Genomic DNA, 27,594 nt, shown 5'->3' with positions numbered 1-27,594 from the left:
CAGAGAGGAGGAGGATGTCTTAGAGGACATTTGGTTAAAAGAAAATGCATTTGAAATGGCTTAAGTGAAGGGGGATTTCTGAGGAGGCCACCATGGCATCCAGGGCTGTTTCTTGGCTGAGACCCAGTGGTGGCTGGAACGTCAACAGGAATCAGTGCAGCTGCTCTCTGCCTTTGTCCCTCCTGAGTCACTGTCCCTGCCAGGTCACTTTATAGACCCAGACTTTCCACGTCCCAAGTCTAAACTCTCAGGGAAGAGCATCTGATTGGTTCAGCCCAGCTGATTGGGTTCACTGTTGCAGGGCCTACAGGGGCAGATGCGCCAGGCGGTGAGTGCAGAGGAGGGGCTCAGGAGAGGGCGGTTCCTGGCAGCTGAGGAGGAAGTTCCCAGAAGTGGCAGGGGCAGTAGTTTTAAATGTTCACAGATGTGATAAAGGGATAAGGAGTGAAACTAGATTGGGCAAATCGAAGTGTTTAGCCTAAGTTTAAAGAATCACCACAGCTATCCAAATTGGGAGAACTACAAGATGGATAACCAGTGGCTTTGGTAGATACTCATTTGGACAGAAGTTGGAAGAAGGGAGATTTTCAAAAAAATGAAGGTTAACTTTGGCGTTGTATCAGAAGAATTCAAAGTTTGATTTTAAAAAGCAGTCATATGTGTTGCTAATACGAAAGCATTTCTACAGCTTTATTCTAACCCTAGAATATGCATTGTCTCTTGTGTCACCTGATATAAGAAATTCAGTAAAGCTATTCTAGAGCTCATTTATTTTTCATAACCTGCAAGTTCATAAAATAATCATAGCTTATTTCCACATGTAATTTTGCAGCGCCTTCCACAGTATTGTGACAGATCTTGTGAGGAAGCCCTTATTAAAGCCAGAGCAAACGTCTGTCCCAAAGGGGTTAGGTAAATGATAAAACAATTCATAAAAATAATCCGAACCCCTTCCCTTCAGAGTAAACCCCATTACGTCCCTCTGGCTTTCAAAATTATTTTTAGATGTGCATGTCAAACGTGTAGGATTAAGTAAGCTTCATAGGATTTAAGACTATTTCAATGATTCAAAATACTTGGCATCGGCCAGCAAACATAAGTCAGGTTTTTAGTTAACCAATATGCAGTAACATTACTTTATCTCTATATTATGCTAGGATTAGGACCTTGTGATAAGCAAGCCCCCAGACTCACAGTTAGGATCAGGGAACCTGCAGAAAGCAGGTTGTACAAATCTTCATGCTGCTTAGCAACGAGTTAGAGGTAGTAATCCACTGTGAAATTCGTTTCAGGTTCTAATGCTGTCGTGTAAATGGCCATGAAGATTTCTGAGCAAGTGTTTGAGCGCCCTCTGGAGGCGTTCTGCATGGTTAAAACAACTCCTACAAAAGGTTCTCTTTAACAGCCCGAGTTGAGAACGCGTGGACTGGATGGCTGGCCTGGTGGGGGTGTAAGTGGGGAGCAGCGAGGGCTGAGGTGGAGCCCACGGGAGCACCGGTGCTTAGGGGGAGCAGGGGTCTCCAGCAGGCTGAGCATAAGACTGTGGTGGTGAGAGCGGAGTCACAGAGGGAGAGTCCTGCGAGATGAAGGCTGCGCCCGGAGGCTCTTCAGTGGCGTAGTGATGGGTGGAGGAGTAAGTGGGAAGTGGAGCGATAGAAGTCGGGAAGATAAGCCTTGAAGAAGCCTGGGTGGGGAAATGGAGAGAGAGCATGGCAGCTAGAGAAGGCATAGGATTGAATATGGGTTTTCCTTAAGATGGAAGAGGCTTAGCGTTGGTTTAAACGCTGAGAGGAGAAAATAAGCAGAGATCAGATGAAATGGAAAGATGTGTAGGGTGGGGAGGGGGAGAGAGTTGGATTTAAAGCTCCCAGCCTGGGAGACTTGTTGGGGGAAGATGTTGCCTTTTATAGGGACTTCATATGGCGAATTAGTGATTTTCAGTTCATTGTGGGATGATAAGGAAATATTCCTGTTATGAGAGAATGTGGAATTGTCATCATGGAAATGGTTCTCATTCAAGCCAGGCAGGTGGTTGAGCTAAAAAAAAATGGAGTCAGGATGTACCTTTAGCGGACACTGGTGTTTAGAAAGAAGGAATAAAAGAAATGGTCAGTGCCTTCAGCAAGGCCTGAGGAGAGGTGAGAAAGTGCAGGGAACTGGGGACAGAGGAGACGTGTGTAACCTAGGGTCAAAGAGTGAAACAGAAGCAAGGGTCTGGCCTTGCGCTCTGACGAGGGGGGCAATGGTTTTGTTTGTTTGGTTGGTTTTTCTGTTTTGTTTGGCTGCACCACACAGCTTGCAGGGTCTTAGTTCCTTCACAAAGGACTGGACCCCGGGCCCTCGGCAGTGAAAGCCCGGAGTGTCCTAACCACTGGACGGCCAGGGAACTCCCAGGGAACAGTTTTGCAGAAGAGGCGTCGTGGGGGTGGGGTATAGAAGGGGGAGTGGGTGTGGGGGGGCAGGACCGGGAAGTGTAGAGGTCTGCAGGGAAGGCCAGCAGAGAAGGTGGGGAGAGGGCAGTGGTCGTAGCTGGAACAGACGGTGAGCTTCTCTGTGCTCACCCAGTGAGAGCCCTAATCAGCAGTGACTGTGGAAGGAGAATTATATTTGCCTTTCTGCTTTTACAGGTATAAGATTTAAATCTCGTATAACTTCTGAACTACCTCCTGTTTTTCTCAGATTAAGAATCTGGCCAAATGGGAGAGAATGTTTGGATCTGTTCCTGACATTCATGGTGACTCTTGCACAAGGAGAGAGTAAATGTGACCAATTTTTGATTTATTATGCTGACAGATGTCCTTCAAACATACAGGACCATTTGTAGCCTGAATAACATGTTTTCCCTTCTTTTTGGTAAAACTAATAGGATGGCTAGTAGAAGTTGTTTGGCTTCATTTTTGTAAAATATTACATTAAGAAAAAATAATAGACCCCTAATTCAGGAGTGCCAAAGTTACAGTGTGTTTAAATTTGGGAGGTGAGGCTTGAGTTCTAACTTCAGACTGCTCAGTTTTGAGTAGTAAGGCATAATATTTAAGTGTAAACTTCCGCGGAGGGCAGGGTGGGCGGGTTGCAGCTTACACCCAAGCATGTCTCCTTCCGCGGGACTGGTTTGCAGTCCTTAGAAGGCCTCAGCACTCTTATCTTCGGTGGCCTTTACCATGTCACGTATCAAACGTATTAAAAAAATGTACCCACATCCCACATGAAATTAGCTTATACAAAACTGTGAGTTAAGCTTCATTAGACTAGTTGTAGGCATTAAACATTTATTAACTTTGATTTTATGATTTTATTTTCATATTTTACATCCAGTAAATATTTTTTTCAGGTCTCAAACATTTTCATAGGCCATTGAGATGCTCATAAGCCCTAGGGCCTGTGCCGAAGGAGCCTAGGGAATGAGACCCCCCCCCCCCCCGCCCCGTTCTGTTGCGACATCTAGGCACGTCTGGCTGGGGTGGACTTGCCAGGAGTCTGTTGGTTGGAGGCACCGAGCTGCCTCCTGGGAAAACTCCATCCTCAGGGGAGCTGAAGTAACTGTTTTAGTTAGCGATTTTCTGTTGCAAGGAGCAGAGATCCATTCCATTTTAGGAAACGGGATATGGCGTAAGGATGCACCTGGGCCAGAAAACTGTCGTTAACTAAGTCAGCTCGGAGACAAGCAGTCTCTCCAATCGACAGTGGGGTCTCAAGGCAGCTGTCTTTCCTTTGTGTCTTTTTCCTCTTGCTGCCATCTGGTTTTTTCTTTTTTCCTATCCCATCTATCTTTTCTCTACCTTACTTAGAGATTCTACTTCCTCATGACTCTGGTTTGCTGTGATTGCTCGTGACCGCTCCAGTTCCTTTGTACGTAGTAACCTTTCAGCTTCATGTCTCCTGGCTAATCACCTCATTTTCAATATTGTTTAGATTCCTGAGAGAGAGAGATTGGGAATACAACTTTGTTGCAGCTTTTACTGTTATTCCAGGCCACAGCAGAGGTCACTGTTAAGCTCATGGGTCAGGTGTCTGCACGTAGTCTAAGACCCTGTGGTGAGGTGAGATGGAGCGGTTATATGGTCTGCAGCAGCTGGGCCTATCCTTAAAGCGGAGGCCGTTCCCACCTGTAGGATTTGCAGGCACCATGATTGGCATGTGTAATTCAGCAAGGAAGAAAAAACCTGGCCCCCTCTCAACCATTTGAAATTCCTGCCCTTTAAAGTATATCCTATTAACAACCTTCATTCTGAGTCAACCCTTTGTTCCCATTTTAGAAACTAAAATCCCTAAATATATTGAAAGCATTTTTGGTTTTCCTTTTTCTCCCCATTTGATTCAGTTTCAGATGTTGCAGGGTCACTCAGGGCAGTCTGTAGGACTCCATTTCTCATGTTAGTGGTTTCTGCTGAAGTGATAGAGCTGCTTCAGATAGATGTTAGCAGAGTTGGCTTAACTCCAACCTCGTATCATTTGCATGTTTCCTTCCCCCCAGATTTCTGGGGAGCTATATAGACATATAGTAACTTAGCACCGTCCCTAGATTCCCCAAATTTAGGAGAATGTTGCATCCGAATGTTAACATGGCAGCAGTTTGATCCCTAACTCCCTTAATGTGTCATCACTTCCCAAGGAAAAGAGATGTTCCCCGAACTTTAAAATACATCTTGGAATCTATACCCAAACTACTCTTAGCAGTTTTAGAATATAGCAGAGAGGGGAGGAAGTAGATGGAATAAATAAAATAATGATAATGATAGCTAAACTTCGTTGAGCCCTTAACAGTTTCTAGACACTGTTTTTTGTTCTTTTGTTTTTTCTCGCGGTACGCGGGCCTCTCACTGTTGTGGCCTCTCCCATTGCGGAGCACAGGCTCCGGATGCGCAGGCTCAGCGGCCATGGCTCACGGGCCCAGCCGCTCTGCGGCATGTGGGATCTTCCCGGACCGGGGCACGAACCCGTGTCCCCTGCATCGGCAGGCGGACTCTCAACCACTGTGCCACCAGGGAAGACCATAGGCACTGTTTTAAATACTTGTCATGCGTTAATTTATTTAACCCTTAAACTACCTTATAATGTTACCTTTCAAGGTCAGTTGCCTTTTATTATCTCCATTAACCCCACTCTTAATCTCTTAGGTGAAGGTTGCACAGCTAGCGTGTGGTAAAACCAGGGTATGAACTCGTTCACCCCGCCTGTAGTCTCTGCTCCTTCAGCAGCCTCTCACCTGGAAAATAAGTGAGAAAAACAGTATTGATTTTAGACTCTCTAGGATTCCAGCCAATCCGAGTCAGTTACTCAGTATCCAGTGTGAACCTAAAACTCAATTTGGATAAAGTTCCTATCAAGAGGCTACTTATGATACTAGAATTCCTATATCTTGAAGGGAAGTTGTGCAGGCTTGCCTGGAATTTCCTTTCTAGAGTTTCTCAGGCTTTCTCATCCTCTGTTCGGCCCTATAGGCCTTGAATTCCATATTTTTATATAAATCCTAAATATAAGTGGGTCTACCTATCTTCTGAGCTGGGACCCCACATGTATAATAGTCAGCTCTTCAAAAAGCTTTGTGATCCTAAATTCTCCATAATACAAACCTTCTACTTTTCTCTCTGCATGTTTCTAACCCAGCAGGATCCCGAGGCTTTTGTTGCCCTTCAGCCACTGTGGGCCCTGCCTCTGCCTCTTCTTCTGGAATGTCTTGGGGGTTTTGACTTCTGTCACTGTGGTAAGTTTTCCCCTTGTTTGACCGTCTTCCTCGATGGAGAATCGCCCTCAACTATTTCTAAACCGAAACTGTCTCTGGAGTTTTTTCTGAGCATGTTCCCTTTCGGACTCAGTGAGGAAGAAAGTCTCCCTGTCTCATGATTTTTCTAAGAAAGCTCTTGCCTCTCTCTGGCTTTGAGGTCTCTAGGCCTTAGACAACTTTCCTTAACTCTGAAGACAGCAGAAGCACCTTTGTCCCATCTGGAGTTCCTCTTTGTACCTCTGGAGTCTGATTTTCTTGATTTCATGTAAGCCATTGGCTACTAAAGCTTCGCTCTCTCTGTTCCATTTTCCTTTGCTGTCCTGAAGGCCTTCGGGACCAGAAACCTGCTTTTTAGACTGATGCCCTCCTGGTTTTCTTTCCCATTGGTCCTGTCTTCACTGAGATATCACAGCTTGTTTTTAAGCTGAGTTTGTTACTCCGTAAGTTTCTGGTGTTTTCTTCCAAAGTCTGAACAGCAGCTTTCTCCTTAAATTTGAGTTCCTGAAAGTCTTCTTACTGGGGACTCTGTTACATCAGTCTCTGTGCAGACATGATTCTGAGAGCAGCGTGTTTCCAGCACAAGCATTTTTTTCCTTCATTTTCTTTTGAGCCTTTGGATTTGTGATCATTTTTTAATAATTTTTTTTTCCTTCAGCTTGACTCAAGAAGACAACATATATTTTACGTAGGACAGGTATTTGTTCCTCTTTATTTGGTCATTGCTGAAATCCAAAATACTCCAGTTGAACACGCAGTCTGGATCGCTGTGGTTTACGTTCATGATAAAACTTTACATTCTTGCTATGCATGGCTGGTCAGCAAGAGGAAGGAGAACCCTGTCTCAGTGGTTGTTGGCCTGGGGCATGTGGCTTCTCATCTTTTTCCCTCACTGCCAGAGGTTGAGTTCTCAGCTCTGGGCCTCTCCCTGCCCTGACTTCACGTCCCTCCTGCACGAGGAGAACTGACTCAGTGAGATAAAGGACGTTTCAGTGGCCTTTGCCGTAGTGGGTGTAGTTACCGTGCACAGTGAGAAGGTTAAGCCTGTGGGGAGGTGTGGTGTCTTTCTCTTTCCTGACTCTACTTGGCAGGGTGGGAAGGCTGGGGCTGCTCCTGACCAGCCCAGGGGAAGAGAGGCTGCTCTCCTCTCTTCCTCCGGGTGCTGGGTTGACTTCCAGGCCACGGCCCTGTCTGGAAGCCTGGGCGAGTCTACCTGGGCATGGTGGCAAATGATCTTTCTCTCTTCTCTGTCCCTTTGTGGCTCCATTCTCTCTGGTGTTGACTTGGGTCCCCTCAGTCAGCCTCCTTTTTTATGAGTAGTAAGACTTGAGATACAGGCCTAGTAGTTTATGAATTCCTGTTCTGCCCATAATTACTTTGGTCTCAAGCTCAAGGTTACCACTAACAGAGGGAAAAGGAGTTCTCCATGTGATGTAGCCCCACTGTGGAATGCTGCATCAGGAATGGGATTCACAGGCCTAGCTAATGATGAAGTATTCATGTGTTTTGTATTTCTGGTTCAGTCCTATTGCACATTTCTGCCTAGAGTTCCTGGAGGTGAGGAGTGTTCGCTGGGACCACTGGCCAAATTTGTTAGTAGTCTTTAATAGCGTATGTTTCCAAAATGGCACTGATCACCCTCAGGTGCTAGTCCTACCAGGTCAAAAGCCTGAATGCTGACGTTCTGCACTGGGTTTTGTAACCATTCCCTGGCTCATTTTGAGAGTGGGGTGGTGATGCGTTTCTCTCCATGCTAATCCTGAATTCTGATGGCCATGGCCTGTGCGGTTGTAGGATTATGCTTGTCTCTGTGTGGCTGTAGGAAGTTAGCTGCTCTTGCAGTTCGTGCTTCCTGAGTGAGCCTGCTGCACAGCTCTGTCACGCCCATACATACTTACCTGGTTTGCCAAACAGAACAAGTTACAGGTTGTGACCCAGGTATAAAAATAGCCAGAATCTGAGATATTTAAAGTAGATTCATAGAAACAAAGCAGAATGGAAGGGGGAGTTGTTCAGTGGGTACAGAGTTTCAGTTTTGCAAGATGAAAAAGTTCTGGAGAGCTTTCACAATAATGTGCACATCACATACTTAACACTACTGAACTCTACACTGAAAAATGGCTAAGATGGTACATTATATTATGTAGTTTTAACCACAATTTTTAAAATGCATAAAAAAAACAGAATCCCAAATCTCTAATTTTCTGACCTGCCAACTACCGTTATACTCCCAATCCCAGCATCACTGGGGACAGTCCTGTTAAAAATCCACTTTTCATTTCTGTCGTGGTCTCCTGGGCCCAGTCTGTGTGTATCCTTCCTTTAGCTGGCCAGGCCCTGTGTGACCTTCAGGTATTTCCTTTGCTTCTCCCTGAGGGTGGCTTGAGCTTTCTAGTCTCTGGTCCTTTTTCTTCTAGGCCCGAACATGGATTTTGTCCCTGTAGGTCTTACTCCTCCAGCAGTACGAGGAGGAATCAAGTCTGATAAACGAGAGTCATTCTCACTGCGCATTAGAGCTCTGACCTGAGCCTGCTGTGCTTGCTGTCCCGGCCCTGCCCCGGCCCCACTCCTGCAGGCCTTGGAGCAGGGGAATCCCCTGGCCCAGTTGTGAAAGGCTGGTCCCCTGAGGAAGACAAAGCCAATGGAATCAGCCAAAGGGAAGGGACAGGAAAAGGCAGGTTATGCAGGCGAGGGCACAGTCTTACAGGCTGTAGTGCTTAGGTGCATTGACTCTCTAAGCATCCTTGTTGTGTCCCGAAAAGCTTTTGTTCTCAGTCCCCCTCCCATACCCCCCACTGCTTCCCGGTCTTTGCTGCTCCTTCCTGGGGACAGAATGAGGCAGAGGCCCTTAAGCCCCGTGATGAGAGCGAGGGTGAGCATCTGTATGACTAACAGTGGATCTGACCATCCATTTCCTGGATGAGTGAGTTGAGGCTGAGAATGAGTGATCTGTGGCCACAACAGCTGTTCAGTGTCAGATCAAGAATTTGAACTTAGAACTTCTTACTGCAAGCCCAGTGTTCCACCCACCAAATTATTATGATTCCTAATGTATATAGATGTTACACATTTACTAGATAAGGTAAACTTGGGCCTTATATGTGGTACTCACATAGGGGCCATCAGTGAAGCAAATCACATCGTGTCCCATTCCTTGGGCGTTCCTGTGTACAGTGTCGAAGAGCAGGAAACAGGTGGTGTGGTGGTGGAGTCCAGAGTGTGAGGAAATGTCACTGCAGTCAAGGATTTTAAGACAATCCTATGAATAGAGAGTCAAGAAGGAAAAACTGCTGGGTAGAAGCGGGAGGTGCAGGAGACAGACACGAAGGTGTGAAAGCAGCGCTTGACTTGGAGCAGAGGAGGAACCGTAATTACTGGGAGGCACACTGGGGGGTCTTGGGAGGCCTCTGCCTGTGAGATGAGGCAAATGAAAGAGTGTGTCATGCACTAGTCAAAATAAGGGAAATAAGGAAACTCGCATTTATTTGGCTTCAGCCAAGCTGTGGGCACTCTGATAAGTACTTTCCCACTTATTATCTTCTTTAATTATCACAGCAAAGGGTTGTAGACACGACTATCCATATTTTTACAGATCAGTCTTAGGTCAACCGGGGTCACACAGCAAGCGGCAGAGCCAGGCCCACGCCCCGCTGTGTCATTCCAGAGGTCATTTTTGTGGGAGGACTGGGCTGGAGGGAAGCTGAGGAGTATATACCTATGTCATCCTTTATCACCGTAATCACACAGGCAGTTGTCCTTCTCAGACTTCCTTCTCAGACTCAGAAGAAAACTTGGCCTCACTCCCTCTATACTTTTTGTTGCCCTTCTCCAGACCTAATTTCATAGCCTCTGAGATAATTTCTAGTTAAAGAAAAATCAGGCGTGGTTCCTTTTGTCTTTTTTCCATTAGGAGTCATTAAACCAAGTCACACGAAGAGCAGTTGTCCCAAGGACAGGAGCAAAGCAGCTCTCTTCCCTACGGATCATTAAAACCCAGAGCCCAGATCCTTAGCCACTGAGAACTTTATTAGGCGCGAGGTCAGGGAACCTAGGACTTTCAGGACGTGTGGGCAGGAATAGGGGGCGGGGAGAGAGGAGCCCACACACGTGGGGCCCCAAGTAGGAAACGTGGTCGGGGTAGGGATAAGGTGGCCCCCTGGGAGATCCTGGGCGAGCGGCTGAGGAAGCCAGTGGCAGGGGCTCTCTTTTAGTGCTCAGGGGTCACACTAGATTGGAGTCTTTTCTCACCCACTGGTGGCGGGGAAGCAGAGAGGAAGGCATCAGAAGTGATGTAAAACCCACTGTTGTCATTAAAGGTGAGTTGGAGACTCCTGCTCAGACTCAGAAACTCCTTTGACCTAAAAAGTTGGCCTCAGTGCCCTCAGGGAAACTGTCCCTATAAATTACCAAGGCAGCTGATAATCAGTGGTGGATTCAGGAAGTGCTGCTTGAGCGCCAGGTCGGGGAGTGTTGGAACAGGGGTCAGGGCAGGTTACTGAGTAGACGCCGCGTGAATGGCAGCCAGTGGCCGGTGACTGACGGACTGTTTCAGGAGCCTGCTTTGAGGCCACTGTGGTTTTCCGAAGCGTGTGGCACGCCAGTGAGTAGGTGCAGCGCGTGAGCACCTGAACTGGCCCTTAGGTGGATAGAAGCCTGGACCGTGTTGTGAGGCTGGGCATTTGGCCCCGGGAGATTTAGGCCCCGGAGAGAGCTGCGTGCTTGAGCCACTGTAAGCGAGGCTCCCCTCAGCTTGGACTGCCTCCAGCTTCCCGTTCCTGAGGTCAGCCTGGAGGATGAGGAGGCCTGCGTTCTCACCTTTGTGAGTGAGAAGCACACGTCAGGAACGCGGCCCGCAGTTGGGCCTTGCAGGGGGTTGTCATTGAGGGCAGATGAGGTGTGGGAGCGGACTAGCTGGAGGCCTTTGGGGCTGCCGTAGAGTGTTGGGGGAAGCCAGCCACCAAGGTGCGAGGGCTAGGACCTTACAAGGTGGACTTCCCTGTGACCCGGTACCGTAGAGGTGGCCCGGGGCCCGTGCAGAGGGACTGTAATGAGGAGAAGCGGCCCTGGTAGCTTGAGAAGTGACGTACTGGGAAAAGTGTGGGAAATAGGAAGGGCCTTTTGGGCAGCCAGCCTGGGTGTCTTCCAGGCCGCTAATATCTTCTATTGAAGGACCGATGGTGATGTAGGAGCAAAAGAGAGTGGGCTTGACATTCACAGTCCTAATCGATGCGTTACAAGTGACTGCTATAATCAAGTTATTCTGAGACAGGTAGCCGAGCAGAGATGAGGTGGACTGGGCCTGTGGAGCTTGAGTATCTAGGTCAGCTATACCCTGTTATGTGTAGTTTAGACTGGAATTTTCTGGTAGTGAGATTAACAAGGAGGTAGATGCTGCCTATGTCGTGTGCCCAGGTCCCTGCAGCACACGGGGGATGGCCTTGAACTTCTTAGCCCTGTTCCTCTGCAGCATACAGGCACCAGGGACCTGAACAGCCTTTCCATTTATTTTTTGTTGCCGAGGCCTGTAGAAAAGGGCCAAGCAGAGGTTCCTTAGCATACCACTGCCCAATTACTATCTGAGTGAGTTGATTTGTGGGACTTCCTGATGGTTTGTGAGGAGAACAAGTTCCTAGCCGTGCTGGGGACACGTTCCATGTTCTCTGTCCATGAACAGGGGCATCCATTATGTCCAGGGGGAACCATATAGGATAATAAGAATCACAAGGCCTTGGAACCGAAATCAAGGTCTTAGAGGAACACATTAGTGACTTCTGCCTAATGGGATAATTTCTGAATCCTTTATAAAACATCTCTCTGGGTAAAGAGTTATTTCTTGTAGTGTTCATCTTTTAATCTTCTCATGTACGGAACTTGACTTTGGGGTTATTGTAGAGGAATTTGGAGGGTATTTTTCTTACAACCAGAATAATGATGGCTGATGATGGAAATTACTAGCTATAAGTAAGTGTTCATCTTACAGTTTGTTCACATACTTTCAGCTTTAAAAAAAAAAGTCGGTTTGAGATGGAATCTCAACCCCTTTTTGGTCTTTGGATCCTTTTACGCTTTAAGAAGTGTTATTTACGGACCTCAAAGAGCTTTCTGTCTGTGTGGGTTATGGGCATTGATGCTTATAATAGAAATGAAGACTAAAACTTCACAAAAAAATTAATTTAAAAATAATGACAAACTCATTACACATTAACACAAATTACATTTGTATGAAAAATAGCTATTTTCTAAAACAAGAAAACATTTAGTAGGAAGAGTGGCAATATTTACATCTGCTTCTGTGTTCAATCTTTGGCAATATGTTGTTTTAGCTGAAGTAGATGAAGACATCCAGCCTCACAGACAAGAGAATTGAAAAAGGGATTTCGGTAGCCTTTTCAGGTAATTGTGAGTTCATTTGTGACACGATACCGAAACTTGACAAGTGGTAGGTTCCTACAGGTTAGTTGCAGTGTGCAGTCCTATCAGTGAACCTTTTGTACTGTGCTATGTTAAAAATCCCTGGTCTCTTTTGTACTTTGAATAGATCTTTTACCCACAGTGATTTGTTACCTGACACATTGGTCATTTGGGCAACATTGTTCACTTTTTGCAGATCCTGAGAATGTTTATATGTTCCATTACATGTAATATCAGAAAATTCACGGTAAGTGTTGCTGTCAGTCTCATCAGGAAAGTCTTCAAGTCTCAGGAAGCTGGAGAGCTCATGGTGACAGGAGGTTTCCAAAATCCCAATTTTCACTTGAAAGCTCGGATTTGACAGTTGGCAGTAAATACCATCAGTTTCCTGTTATCTGAGATGTCTGTCCAGCACCTAAGTCTGCATAGCAAGTGTGTAGTCACTCAAGTAAAAATGATGTTCTGTCGAGAAGAAGAGGCGGTTCAGCTTGCAGCTCAGACAGTTACATTTGTACAAGTGCTTTTCCTTTAGGCAACCATTGCCCTTGGGTATGCGACCTGGTATGCTTCCATTTTAATCTAGAATATGATAAATATACATTGAAAATATATTTGTATGTATTTCATATCAATGTAATAAACATAATATGTTTAACATAAATGTAATTAATATAATAAAAGGGTCTAGATTTAGTAAAATTATTTTTTTATTGCTTCTTCAAGGATATTCTTTTTTTTTTTTTTTTTTTTTTTGGCGGTACGCGGGCCTCTCACTGCTGTGGCCTCTCCCGTTGCGGAGCAGAGGCTCCGGACGCGCAGGCTCAGCGGCCATGGCTCACGGGCCCAGCCGCTCCGTGGCATGTGGGATCCTCCCGGACCGGGGCACGAACCTGTGTCCCCTGCATCGGCAGGCGGACTCTCAACCACTGCGCCACCAGGGAAGCCCAAGGATATTCTTAAGTGAAACTTTGGCTTACTGTGAGCCCCTGGAGGTGAAGAACACTTTGACTACAGGTATCACTTGGTGCCTCTGCCGTAGGGCTCTGTGTGAGGGGCCTGAGGAGTCGGCAGTTTACCAGCCAGTATTTCTGCACCCTCCATGCAAGTGTCAGCACAGTGAAAAAAGTAAACTACATCTTACTGTTATTTTGAAAATCATTTTGATCTTGTTTTATAAGGGTTTTGGAACCCCCAAGAGTCTTGGTTTTTGAGAACTGCTGGTCTACGACAGTAACTGGAAAGAACTGAGCTTCCCGAGGTTGGACAGTTGTTCAGTATCCCGTGCTCACAAGTTGGGTTTTTTGCAAGAGACTCAGCTTGTGGCTGGTGGACTGATTTCAGCCTGCTGACGTTTTATTTGTAGGAATGAATGCTTTTAAGGGGAGTAGGTGGGAGGGGCCCCCTGGCCCCTGATGTCTTAAGCCAGACAAGAGCACACGGTTATATTCCCTGCTGGATCCCAGAAGGCATCTGACCTAGCGCGCCTTGCTGGAGCATGGTTTTAAGGTGAACCAGGCCGTTTGTCAGGCTCTTGGCTTAGTGTGTTGTAGGAGAGGCCTTGAACCTGGAGTGAGCGAGGAAAACAGAATGTGAAGGACGTATTTTAGAGCAGACTTTAACATTTCTGTGCGTAGCAGGGACAGAGGAGAAGGAAGAGATGGATACCACGGCAAACCCAGCTGACTCTGAGCTAGGAAATTGGATAAAAGAGGAGTTTTTAGGGAAAAGAATTGCTTTGTCATTCTGTAGCCAGTATTTATTAGCATTTTCCCCAACTCAGGAGGGGAAGGTCTGGGGACTCGGTTTTCACTGTGGGAGGATAGAGCACCCTGATTTATTGGCCCATCAGTGCTGCGTAGACAGGGAGAGGTGATCCCGAACAGGAAGTGAGTTTGCAGTCAGGAAAGCGTATGGACGCTGGGAGGTGACAGGTTGACGGCTGAGCACTGCAGGTTCCTGAAGCCACCCTCCAGTAAACAGCATGCCTTCCCGATGTTCAACGAGTTGAGGGAAGGACGGGGGAGAGTTTATGGGGCCTAGGCTTGTGCATTGTCTCATTTCATTTTCGTAACAGCCCCGAGAGATGGATATGAGTATCATTTCTCTTTTACGTTTGAGGTAATTGAGTCTTAGGCTTAAGTGAGTTGCTTAAAGTCACACTGTTGGTGGAAGAGCTGGCAAGTGTGTGTTTTTTGCAGGATAAAAAAGGTTGGCAGAAAGTGCTACTTCTCGGGGTGAGAGGCGGCTTTCAGTGGGCTGAGCGTTGGAAGGAGTGGGGGCAGCTGGGGAAGCGGGACTGGCGCTACACAGAGACTCACGCTCTCAGGATCATGCTGTCGGATTGACTGTAGGTTTTCATCGGCTTTGACGAGTGTAGAGGAAGAGTGGAATCTTATTTCTTTTTGGAATGTTTTCTAGCGATCAGGACTTCTGGGTGAGGCTGGAGCTTTTTCATATTCTTGGCCCGTTAGGGGGCATGTAGTCTTCGACTGCTCTAGCAGGTGATCCCTTGGCAGGGTTTATGATGATTTCGGGAGATGTGGAGTCACCGTTGCTGTGGGAAGGGGAGTGGCAGGGACGGGTGAGTGGAGTTTTGTATGTATGCTCCCCACCCTGTCCCAGGCTGTGACACGCAGGCAGGCTCTGTCTTGGTCCCGCGGGAATGAGCCACACTCCCTCACTGGCCAGGCTCTGAGGAGGGATTCCTACGGCTGAGGTGGCCACAGCAGAAGCTACAAATCAATTAGAAAGCCTCCCCTCTCATTTCCAGACGGAACATTCTTTTCCATTGCTGCCCACTCCCCTTTGACTTTGAACCTTAGAGTTTTATTCTAAGGAAGTGTCCTTTCACATCATAATCTGGTAGAGGTAAGAGCAGGGCAGAGCCCCCCTTTTGCCTTCCACATGCTGAACGTGTGCTCCTAGGCTTGGTAGTCCTGGTTGTCTCTAGACACTTGCCCATCTCTAGGCCAAGACCCTCTGTCCTCCTACCCTTCGTGGTTAATTCGGTTTGTCCTTTCGGTTTCAGTCTAAAAGTAGAGTTTACTAGAAGTCTTCCTTGTCATGAAAGACTAGTTAGTATGCCCCCCTTCGTGCAGCTGTGTCCCTGGGGCCTGCTCGGCCACAGCACCACTTGCATGATGCTGGGCCTGTCTCCTTCCTCTCCTAGACTGTAAACCACACGAATGCAGAAGCCGTGGCTGTGTTGTTCTTCATAGGATCTTGCAGAGTGTAGCCCGCTGCCTGACAAATGCTGGGTGCTACATGTTTGTGGAACGTATACCTGCATGCACGCATGTGCCGATCCTGCATCTGAGTTCAGTTTCCAGGACTGTTGCATCAATGGTGACTTTCTTCTAGGCCTGCTTCTGGGTGAGCTGGATTCTCTTGAGTATCATTTATAAATCAAACACTAAACAACATGGCATGAACCAACATGTGTTAGGGCAGCTGGGAACACAGGGATCTTCCTGTAAAACACTTCCCAGTAATTAAGAGACCTGGAAGTTGATTTGGAGTCTTTATATTTCACAGTGACTAGTCTAGGGCATCATCATCTGAGCTACGGCACTTTGGTTATCTTTGAGAATCTTCTCCAGGCCCCATGACACAATGCCTGCTCTACAAGTGGGGGAGATGAGTCACATGGCCGGTGCAGCGCACTGCAGTTGGTGGTGGGGTTTTTGGTTGAGGCTGGAGGCATAGGAATGTCTTCTTTCCTATTCTGTTTCATTTTTATCTTTCCCAGAAAGTGTGCCCTTATCCCTTCGAGTGACAGAACTATAAGCCACATGTTCTGGCAGATCTGGTTCTAGATGGGAAGTTAGTTTGATCTCTGCTGACATAGATTTAACTGATGTATTAAAGAGTCTGCTACTCTAGGGTGGGGTTATTTATATTTAATGCTTTATAGGAACCTTAATACTGTAGAAGGACCTGCAGCACAGCACACAACAGCAGCCGGCCTGGTGCGCGGGTACAGTCTGAGGGCGAGGCTTCTGGTGCCAACTCCTTGACGAGCGTGACTGGATTTCTCTCCTGCTGGGTCAGGGTGGTTGGTCTTGATTTCACGTCCAACCTGTACTGAGTGTGATCGAGATCCGAGTCAGCGTTCTGGAGCGTCTGCTGGTCGCCATTGCCCGGCCTGCGCCTCTGTGTTGGGTGGTTGGTTCTGCTGAGTGCAGCCACACTGACGCCTCCTGTCAGCCCAGCGCCAGGGCCCTGTGGGACAGTGACTCTCAGTGTCCTGCTCGCCTGCTCTTCTGTTCGTTCTTCAACACCTGCCCTGTGCAGCCTGGGTCCTTCTATTTTGCAAGCATCGGATCATTTTAATAAGAAATCTGAAAAACTAGTTCGCCCATTTTTCCTGTGCAGAATCATATTCTGGGGACAGCTGTGTAAAAGAGAGTAATACGTGAAAGGCGTATACAGAAGTAGTTTAAATAATCCTCTTTCAAAATCCACGTTCAGAATCTTCCTCCCCAGTGTCCTGAGCTTCCTCCTAGGGTGGAGGGACTGTTATCTTCAAGTTCTGCAACAGATTCAGGCCGAAATTTGGAGAGAAAATCAGCGTCCCCCCTCTGTACCTTCCTCTTGACCTTTGCCCCCTGCAGGTGTGACCAGAGTGGGCTCCTCTCCCTGCAGGCATATCTGCCTGCAAGGAAATTCAAGGCCACTGCAGCAGACGCGGTGCCTCAGACCACAGTCCGGTGGTAGTGTTACCTCCTGAGCACAGTGGTGGTTGAATCTGTGTCTAGAATTGAGAGCTCTTGGCCCGATCAGCACTCAAAGGGCAACAGCTCCGTTCTCCCAGCCCATTAATCCTGCGTCTCCATTTCCAGATGACCCTTTCCAATGCCAGGGCCCAGAGCTTTTATTCTCTCAGGGCATAGTTTCTTTGTATTTAGGACTCATTTTTTTACTTCCTCGCATTTCAGCCCCAGTTGTCTATTAGCTGATCCCTCACTTTTAACTGTGCTGGGAGATGGGTACAAATTCAGGTATTGTTTGGTGTCACAAGGTTTAGATGAGGCACAGCTGCTAATGGACAAACTACAGGGAGAGAAGAGGGCTCTTTTCATGGAAGGTGGGGACTTGGGGCAGATGGGCTACTTGAAGCTTTCTTCCCGTCACTTCTCAGCCGGACTCTAACCTTCCTGTTTGAGAGGTTCTCCTCAAATATAAATTGAAGGCTTGTACTGCTGAGGGTGCCCCTGAGGTCTCGTGGACAGATGGGACATTGCCCGTGGCAGTGCCAGGTGACCTCAGTGCAAGGTTCCTCCCTCCTCAGGTCTCCCAGGTGGCCTCACAGTCAAACAATGGGCTGTCCCCTTGAAAGCCATTATGGGACATTGGATAGGAGACGTCGTCTTGAGTGAGAGAATCTTGGGGACATTGTGCCCTTGGGATCTGTAGACTTCTGTGGCATCTACCTACTCGCTGGGTTTACAGTCTCCTTTGTATGTACGGAAGCAGTGAGGCAGGTGCTATTTTAGGAAAGGCTACAGTGAGGATCCTTGGTGGTGGTTTGTCCTCCTTTTGTTTTTTGGTTGGTCACATGGCAAATTTGCTGGAGGTTCTTTTGCTTGAGCTTTTTCCTGCAGAATGTAGCTTGCCCTCATGCGGTGAGACTTACAGGCATTTTACCTGGAAGGAATGGCAGTACCTGACTCCTCGTCCAGAGAAACTCTGGCGGGAGTTCATGTACGACAACTGTAGGAGTTTCACATCACTGAGCTTGGTGTTTCCACCCTTCTGAGCAGAGTCAGCCTCTCCTGAGGCCAGTCTGGATGGATGCCTTGACCTTCACTGCTTCATTTCTGAGGGAGGGCACCAGGAGAACCGCATGGCGTCTCGGTTAATTAGCTCAGGAGGGAAGGAGGGCGGAGTGCAGCACTGCTCCCTGTGTCCCCTGCTTGTCACCGTCACCTTCCCTCTGCTCTCCAGCGACATCTGCGGTGCACACGTTCTCACGTGCTCAGGATTGATTGGGGAAGTCACAGCCATTGGAGGAGTGCATCTGTTTAGTTCAGTTTCACCTCTGTGCAATGTGCCGGGTCCTGGGATCAGTTTGTCATTGCAGGAGGAGCAGGAAAAGAATGTTTTCCCGACACGAACCAGTTTTGTTATCATGAAAAATTACAGACATACACAAAGGAAGATAGATTAGCTTATTCATCATTTATCCATCACCTAGAAGTAACAGTTACAACAATCCTCCCTCATTTACTTTGTCGTTTTTATTTTGGCCAAAGCATTTTAAGACACATCTCAGACATCGTGTCCTTTCATTCTTACAAACTTCAGTATAAATCTCAAAAAATACAGACATTTGTTTATACAACTGCAAAGGCATTGTCACACCGAATACAGTGAGCAGTGTTCCTTGTGTCATCTGATACAACGGTGCTTCCCCAGTTGTCCGTTTTAGCAGCTGGCCTATTTGAATCAGATTCTGAAGAAGGTAGGTCTTCAAGTTACATTTGGCTGGTACGGTTGTTCTATCTCAAGTCTTTGTAATCTAGAGCAGCCCAACCCCCCCCTCCCCCTTTCTCCATGCCATTTACTTGTTGCAGAAATGGGTAGCTGTCCTGTGGACTGCGTCACATTTTGATATTTTTCTGCTGGTATCCTGGTAGTTCCTCTAGCCCTCCTAGTTCCTTCAAATAAAAATGAGTCCTGGAGGCATGCTTGGCAGGAATGTTGCAGATGACGCTGTGTGTTTCCTGTTGCCCCTTGGAGTTACGCTGACATCATGGATTGGTGGGTTCAGGGGTTGACAGCCAGATCCTCAAAATGTAAAACGTTCTCGATCAGCCTTTCATCTGACGTTTTCACCCATTTCTTACCGGGGTCTGAATCACGCATTTCGTTAGGGTTGCGTGTTTCCTAGCTGGATTGTTGCATCATCTTGAAAGATAGTTCATAGACGAAGGATTTTTCATTCTTTCCTTTTAGTTGCCAAGTGTCAAAAAAGGTAAAAATTGGTGTCCTATAACTTTCAGTTTAGTCTAGTGCCTTGAGTCTGTCTCTCTGCCTCTGTCTGTCCCTCTCTTACTTTTTCCACTCCTCCCCAACCCTTGTCGTCATTGTGAACTCGGGGGTTTTGTATATTTAGTGTGTTTCAGTGGCTTGCATTCATTATTCCTTTTGATGCTTAGTTGTCCCATTTTTGGCCAGCAGGAGTCTCTTCATGAATTGGCATCTGTGTTCCTTTGCCATGACTCTCTTACATTCTGGCATGACAAGGTGTCCCAGGCTCACTTCATAAAGTGCTGCTCTGGCCTTGAGACCAGGCATTCTGCAAGGATCCCTGTGCCATTTGGTGGAAAAGGGTCTATAAGGGAAGGGACCATTGCTGTCGGTTGTCATTGCTTCCAGGCCTTTTTGATGGACAGCCTTAAGAAAAAAAAAGATATGAATTCAAACTGATGTTTCTAAGTCAAATTTTACGTTACAGGATTTTTTCCCTTACCTTTGATTTTATATTTGTATCTCATTTGTTTCACCTCGAATCTTGGTTCCTAACAACATTACCATAATGACTTATTTGCATTATCCTACTTTATAAAAACACCACCGTTATTATAACTAAGTTAAACTATTGAAAGAAGTTTGACTTCTTTGCAGCTTTACTTATCAACAGAATGTCCCCTGAGTATGTATGATCAGTCTGCTGTACTCAAAAGTCGTTTGTGGCTGTGTCACCAACTTGAAAGTTAAGGTTCATTTTCTTCATTTTGTTTTCAAAATTTAGGGATTGCTTTTCTTGTTTATTTAGTTTTATTTTTTGAATTTATAAACATTCATATGTCTCCAAAGTCAAAACTACATCACAAGTTACATTCAGAGAAACTTTACTTCATCCTTTTCTCCTTCCTCCCATTTAAATTCATTTTGTATTAAACAGAAATAGACTCACAGACATAGAAAACAAACTTACGGTTACCAAAGGGGATAATGGGGGTGGGAAGATAAATTAGGAGTTTGGGATTAACGTATACACACTACTATATATAAAATAGGTGAACAACAAGGACCTACTGTATAGCACAGGGAACTATACACAATATCTTGCAATAACCTTTGATGGAAAATGATCTGAAAAGGAATATATATATATGTATAACAGAATCACTTGCTGTACACCTGAAACTAATAGAACGTTGTAATTAACTATATTTCAATAAAAAATTCATTTTGTATTATCCTTCTCCATGTTTACTTTTATACATCATGTAAAGAAATATTTAAATAATTCATATTCCCCTCTTTTTTTGCACAAAAGGTAGCATGTTTGAGCTATTATTCTATGCCTTGTGTTTTTTTTTTTTTTTTTTAGTGAACAGTGTTATCTGGGTTCACTCACATCAGTACATCATGCTCTTCCTCATTCCCTGTTTTCAATGGCTGAGCAGTTGTCCACTGAATGAAGTCCCAGAGTTGATTCAGCCACTCCCCAGTGGACGGGCCTTGGGTTGCTGGCAATGTTGCTGTTACAAGTACTGCCTCAATAAACTGGGCCATCAGTCATTCCTAGTTTGCAGTATATCTTGAGATAGAGCTCTAGAAGTGTGATTACTGGGTCAGAGGATAGATGCATATATACTTTTTCAGACATTGACTATATTTTTTTTTGCTGAAATTTTGTTTATCTAGTTGAATTTCATTATTCTAACACTTCCATCTAGAAACAGTGCAATTTATTTTGCAGTTTTAATGTTGAAGAAATCTCAATCCCTCATGTACCCTGTCTTTATTTATATAAAACATATTATGGAGAGTGTTATTTTAAGATCTGTTAATTTCATTAATTAATTGAAGTATCATTTACTGAGTATAAAGAACAGGGCATGAAAAGGTGGCTAAGGCATCCTAAACCTCAAAAGATTTCAGATTGAATATTTTGGAATTTTCTTCTGTTTCCTCTCCTTCTGTTTGGTATATATTTTGTCCCATGTTGGTTATCAAAAGCCTGGTAACAAGGCACTGGAAAATGTACCTTTATCTGCTGTAGCAGAAGAAAGCAGGCCACGTCTGCAGGAGAGAGGCGGTGTCATAAAGTACTCTGGAGATGTGTTCAACAAATGCTAACTGAAACACCTCCCCACCTCCCCTTTGCCAGGATGTAACAGCGAGCAACATACAGAGTTCTTCTCTCCTGGCATTTATAGTCTAGTACGGGACACAGAACAAGAAGCAAGGAACAAGATAATTACAGGTTCTCTGCGCTTTGAAGGAATCAAATAAGAGGTTAAAATAGAGCCTTAGCCAGGGGCCTTCTTTACGTAGGGGAGAGGCGGCTCACACACCAAGCCACGCGTGAGGTCGGGGAGCTTGGGGGCAAGGCCATGCAGGACCTTGGTTTTTAGGTTAAGGATTTGGATTTTAAGTACATCAGGAAACCATGGAGGACAGTTAAGCAAGGGAATGACATTTGATGCTGTCATATATTTATTCTTTCTGTGGATTGGGAGGTGACTCGATACTATGTTTCAGCTCCAGAAGCAACATTTTCCCTTCTGAAGTTCCAAGTGGAGTGCGTTTTCCTTCGTGTGCCTTTTATGCAGGACAGCTGCTTCTCATACTCACATGTAGGTCTTCTGAGGATTTCTTTTCTTTTTCAATAGTATTCCCTTGATGTTGCTCAGATAATTACAGTAAGTGGTTGTAATTGGATTATGTACTTGGGCTATGAACAGGAGCATGATATCTACAAATTCTCTTCTTCAGACCTGCAAATCCAAGAGACACATCTCTCTGGAAGATAAGAGCTCCTTCCTCAAGATCAAAAAAGGTCTGTGTTACTGCTGTCACGTTTATAAAATTAATTATGGAATCCATAGCAATTTTCTGGACAAGAAAGGCATTTTCAGTGTAAGTATTTATGTTTCTGTTATAGGAGACTGCCGGAGTGACACCTGCGTAGGGAATCCTCACCAGGAAGGACTGACACACCTGGACCCAAGGCGCTGGCTTCCCGGGAGGCTCCTGTCTGATGTGCAGGAGGCAGGATGTCATTGTGACTCTGCAAGGGGAGGCTCCTGGTGACCGAGACCAGCACGCAGTATCGCACCCTTGGCTACAGGGTACACTGTGCAGACCTTTTCCTGCAACTGAGAAGTACGAGATTATTCTGCAAGAGGAAGATTCCAGGGGCTTAAAAACGCAAAGGTTTCTACCTTGGGAGCCCCTTGGAATGTTGGCAGCTCAGGATCTCAAAGAAAGTTCTGTGTTAACGAGTTACAGAGTCCACGTGGAAGTAAATGTCACTTTCTAATCAATAATAATACCGAGTGAGGAGCACTATGCAGGGAGGAACCTTCCATAGAAAGACAGGCAGGGGAGAGCTTAGGCCGGCCTCGAACCTCCCGAGCAGAGCCAGCCTGAGATAAGCACCAAAATGGCCAAGTGAGAGACTCTGTGAAATAGCAGCCCTGTAACTGTAGTAGTTGTGAGGAAATCTTCTCCGCTAAATCACGATACCAAATAGGAAACATGATCTACAAGTGCCCCATGTGTAGGGAATTCTTCTCTGAGAGAGCAGATCTTTTTATGCATCAGAAAATTCACACTGCTGAGAAGCCCCATAAGTGTGACAAGTGCGACAAGGGTTTCTTTCATCTGTCAGAGCTCCATATCCATTGGAGAGACCACACGGGAGAGAAGGCGTATAAATGTGATGATTGCGGGAAGGACTTTAGCACCACGACAAAGCTCAATAGACACAAGAAGATCCACACGGTGGAGAAGCCCTATAAGTGCTACGAGTGCGGCAAAGCCTTCAACTGGAGCTCACACCTTCAGATTCACATGAGAGTTCACACAGGTGAGAAACCCTATGTCTGTAGTGAGTGCGGAAGGGGCTTTAGCAATAGTTCAAACCTCTGCATGCATCAGAGAGTCCACACCGGAGAGAAGCCCTTTAAATGTGAAGAGTGCGGGAAGGCCTTCAGGCACACTTCTAGCCTCTGCATGCATCAGAGAGTCCACACAGGAGAGAAGCCCTATAAATGCTATGAGTGTGGGAAGGCCTTCAGCCAGAGCTCGAGCCTCTGCATCCATCAGAGAGTGCACACCGGGGAGAAGCCCTATAGATGCTGTGGGTGTGGGAAGGCCTTCAGCCAGAGCTCGAGCCTCTGCATCCATCAGAGAGTGCACACGGGGGAGAAACCTTTCAAATGTGATGAGTGTGGGAAGGCCTTCAGTCAGAGCACCAGCCTCTGCATCCACCAGAGAGTGCACACAAAGGAGAGAAACCATCTCAAAATATCAGTTATATAAAGCGTTTTGCTAAGAGGTAAAAATCCTAAAACCCATAAGTGCCACTAGGAAGGAAAACCCTGTAAATACCTACATTGACCCAAGAAATTTTTACAGCAAGCCCCAGCAGAACATTGTTTTCCAAGAGGCACGTGTGAGGTTGATTTTTTGGATTCATGCCAAGTGTGTTCCACAGCTTGACTTTGAATCTGGAATCCCTCCGCGTGTTTGCCCAGGACAGGCTGTGAGGTCCCAGTCGTGGGTGTGTGTTTCCTGGGATTCTGGCGCGATGCCTCCACAGTTGAAACACTACACAGGAAACCATGATCCTTGCCCAGCCTCCTGAGTCACCTTCTGTCTACACTTTACCTAAAAGTCACCCCAGATACTCCCCCGTTTCGGGAGCTCATGACCGACCTTCTCTTGATCCAAGCATACTGGTGAATGCATTTGAAAACGGCTGGCTCCCACGAAGTAGTGTTCTGGTATTTCTGAGGTCACCACTCGATTCAGCCTCTACGTATCTGTCCATATATCCCGTTACTTCTGAACTCACTGTACCTGTATATCCTCAAAATACCCATAAATATCCACCCCTTCCTAGATGGCATTAAATTTCATTTTAGATTTTAGGTGACTCATAATTTCCATTTACTTTGTCTGTTGGCGAAATCATTGGCAGACATACATGCCCTTGAACTTTAATTTTGTGAATTCTGCTAATCACTGTGTCTCTATGTTAGTCAGACTTAATTTTCTAGTGGCTACATCACATATTTTTAACTTGAATTTTTTTGGAAATAGCTGAATGTAAATAGGGAGGAAGAGGCAAGCAAAGTTAGAACTCTTCTCCATCCAGAATTGCCCTCTCAGGCTCCTTTGGTAACAAGGGGAACCCCTTACTGGCTTGGGGAGACCATAGGAGAAGCGGATGGTAGGAGGCCTCACTAATAATAGTCTCTGATTCTGTGATTTTGGGGCAATAATGTGTAGGAGTCCTCGATACCTTTTCATTGAGGATTACATATCAGTTCCTTTGTAGGCATGAACTTTCTTCATTCATTCAACAAGTATTTATTGAACACCTCCTACGTGCCAGGCACTGTGCCAGGTACCGGGAATACCACTGAGTAAGACAGACAAGGGCCCTACTCTCGTGGCGTTGACTTCTGGTGGAGGAGACAGATGATAAGCAAGTAAACAAATAAATAATGTAGTTTGAGGTAGTGATTAAGTGATACAGAGAAAATAACCTAGGGTGAAGATTTAGAGCAGTGGGGGTGGGGCGGGGGGCAGCGGTAGGTAGCGGGCAGGGAGGCCTTTCCGGGGGCAGCACAGGGGCGGCTGCAGGGGGCTCGCGGTCCTGCCGGGGAGCTTCCGGAGCAGGAGGTGGCGGCCGGCGGTGAGGGCAGCGTGCAGCGGGGAGGGGGAGAGATACTGAGCTGCTCAGTATCCTGACATTTATAGGCCTTTTTTTTTTTCTTTTTTTTTTTTTTTCTGGCTAGATTGGTATTAAAAACTCATGTGGAGGAACTCAAGGAATGTTTAGAAGACCAAAAGTCCCCAATGACAACAAAAAGCAACTAATTTTTAACTTTGTTTCCCTTCTCATTCCTATTCTCATTGATTTCCCACATGTAGTCCTTTTGCTCAGGAAGTCTTTGGGGAAATTAAGGCTCTTTGAAAGCTCTGAAATGGGTGTTCAGGTTAGCGGTCTGTGTCCACTGTCTGAGAGGTTGGAAAATGAACTACCCGAAATAGTCATCGAAATACTGAAACGAAGCTTGATTTTCTCTTCATATTTGAATTAATTTCTTCTGTTTGACTGGAAGGGTTTCTTGTATAACTAAAACCTCAATGCATAAAGGAGATTTAAAAGGAGCACATAACTTACTGGGTGAGCCATGAAACTGGAGGTGGGATTTGGGGGTAAATTTGTTACCATCTGAATTTTGATCCAGACATCTCTGTTAACAAGCCCTTGGGAAGTTGCTTCTCATGTTTCCTCATTTTCGCAAAGAGAGGGCTGGCTTAGTTATTTGATAAAGCCCCTTCCAGGCCTGAATTCCTCGACTACGATTTACTGTAGTGTCTTAACACACTTCCATGTCACAGTAGTGTGGAGCGTTAGAGAAAAGCCTAGACTTTTAGTTGATAGAGAGCCAGTTGAAATATCACTGATAGAATTATAGGTTTAGGAAAAATTGGTTTGATTTGTAGCTGTATTACTGTTAGGTATGTGAGCTTGGGCAAATTGCTTAATCTTTGAGTCTAGTTTTCTCACTTACAAAATGAGGACATTAGGCTAAATGATTTCTGAGTTTCCAGCTAGTCCTAGAGTTCTATATTTCTACATAGTTGAATTATTTTATCATGCTGTTGCTGGGGAATATGACTAACACTTTTGAAGCTACTAATTTTATGTCGAGCTTTAAAGTCCATAATTGTTATCTTCGGAAAATATTATTTGACCTACAGTATGTCCAAATCAATTTAATAAAATCACTTTATAACAGGGTTCTGTGCTTGACATGTGGTTGTGTGAATTCAGTGGTCAGCGTGTGTGTGTGTGTGTGTGTGTGTGTGTGTGTGTGTGTGTGTGTTGGCTTGTGCATTATGTCTAGGTGACCATATAATAAAGTGAGGGGGTGATGCTGTTGATACTTCAACAAGGACAATAGGCCTAAACTGGGACTGCCCCAGCAAACCAAGTTGCGAGGACCCTCTGGCCCAGGGGTCAAGCAATTGACAAAGGAGTCGTCAGGTCTGGCAGACTGGAGAGAGCCTGCCCTCCTGAGAGGACAGCGCCTGCTCAGTGGTAGCTGTTTGTTTCCATGTGAGATACAGGCTTAAGGGTCCCGCATCATCTGCTCTTTTAAGGAAAAACCAACAATCCAGATCTTTACATAAAATTTAATGATTTTTAAAGGTTGGCAACGAATTCATGTTCCCTGTGTGACCCATTTTCGTCATTTGTATTACCTGCATGGTGCCCATAGGCTTTTCTTTCACTTTGCAAGCTGTGCTCTGGTCCCTGATGGCTGTCTCCCACCCATGCTAAGGCCTGACACTTCTCAGCTAAGCAGTGGTGGCCCAGACCCCGCACACCAGTCTCTGACAGCGGGTGGGTCTGGCGTCCACCTGCCTCTCGGGGCGAGTCTAGGCTCCGCTTCCACAGTTGAGGCGGAAGCCATCCAGACGGCCCTTTCGATGTGAGTGGGGTGGGGCAGAAGACCCCACGTGGGTCACACGTGGCTTGAGCTCTCCCACTGGGTCACTCCTGTGCCTGCTAGGAGTTAGGGTGTGAGCGAGAAAAGCCAGGGCCGACTTCACAGTTTCTAAGGGGAGCCCGAGTAAATGGCAGATTGTATCTTTACGGTCTCTTACCTTAAGGAAGAACTCTTTCAAGAAGTCAGCCCAATAGCCTGCAGTGGTCTGCTCTAGAGAAGGTGGGTGCCCAGGCCAGTCGCGGGCCATCTGGAGGAAGCTGTGGGTGTGTCTTTGGTGTTGCGTGAGGCTTGGACACGATGCCTTCCAAGGGACCTTCCACCTCTTGGTTCAGTTATCCCCCCCAGATTTAAAATTATTAAGCGAGTCTTTCTGTGCAACCTGCTGTTATCCTCAGGAATTTGAAAATAATAGGTGAAAGCAAGTATCAGCGGATGGAAAAAGTACTCAATGGTAAAATCAGACCCCGAGGAAGAGATGAGAAAGAGGTTGATACCATTACAGGGCAGGAAGCAAATACAAGTAGCACTGCCGAGTTGGTACATGGATTGAGATAAAGAGAGGTAGGAAACACGAAGGTGATACAGCACTTACTCTGTGACCTTACTCAGTTTCTTCACTTCTCTGAATCTCAGGTTTCTCATCCGTAAGATGGTTTTGAAAATACCTAACCTGTGAGACATTTGAGAAAACTAAGTAAACACACATCAAGTGCCTAGCCTTTAGTAATGCAACAGAAGAATTGTTATTAATCCCAGGTGCCTATGAAGGAAGATGAATCGTGTTATTTGGTTCTGCTGAGCCCTGTGGGGGGTTAGGACATCTCAGTTTGGGGTGGGACCTGGAGAGGGCTGAACTGTTCCACGTGGTGAGAAAGCGAAGAACTGCAGTCTCCTGGGATAGTCTGAGACAAGAAAATACAGAGTAGACTTGGAAAGGGACCCAGCGGAGTAGAATGGTGTCAGGTTGCA

The 27,594-nt window shown here is 46.1% G+C and overlaps 2 protein-coding genes across 5 annotated transcripts in view; both read left to right on the top strand.

Moving 5' to 3' along the window:
• The window catches only part of ZNF664 (zinc finger protein 664), a 34,628-nt gene extending 8,721 nt beyond the window's left edge, over positions 1-25,907 (top strand). The window contains exons 2-4 of one of the 3 annotated variants that reach the window (XM_060027896.1): positions 5,608-5,704; positions 21,866-21,929; positions 22,035-25,907. In XM_060027896.1, coding sequence (XP_059883879.1) covers positions 22,631-23,416 — 786 coding nt within the window. In that variant the 5' untranslated portion in view covers positions 5,608-5,704; positions 21,866-21,929; positions 22,035-22,630 and the 3' untranslated portion in view covers positions 23,417-25,907. The remainder of the gene's footprint in view (positions 1-5,607; positions 5,705-21,865; positions 21,930-22,034) is intronic. The other 2 variants (XM_060027898.1, XM_060027899.1) reach the window with 2 other exon arrangements.
• Positions 1-27,594, top strand: part of RFLNA (refilin A) — a 237,002-nt gene that overhangs the window by 8,745 nt on the left and 200,663 nt on the right. The window lies entirely within an intron of this gene.

The sequence above is a fragment of the Delphinus delphis genome, chromosome 13, assembly GCF_949987515.2.
Source record: "Delphinus delphis chromosome 13, mDelDel1.2, whole genome shotgun sequence".
Taxonomy (NCBI): domain Eukaryota; kingdom Metazoa; phylum Chordata; class Mammalia; order Artiodactyla; family Delphinidae; genus Delphinus; species Delphinus delphis.
This window is presented reverse-complemented; position numbering and strand designations above follow the sequence as displayed.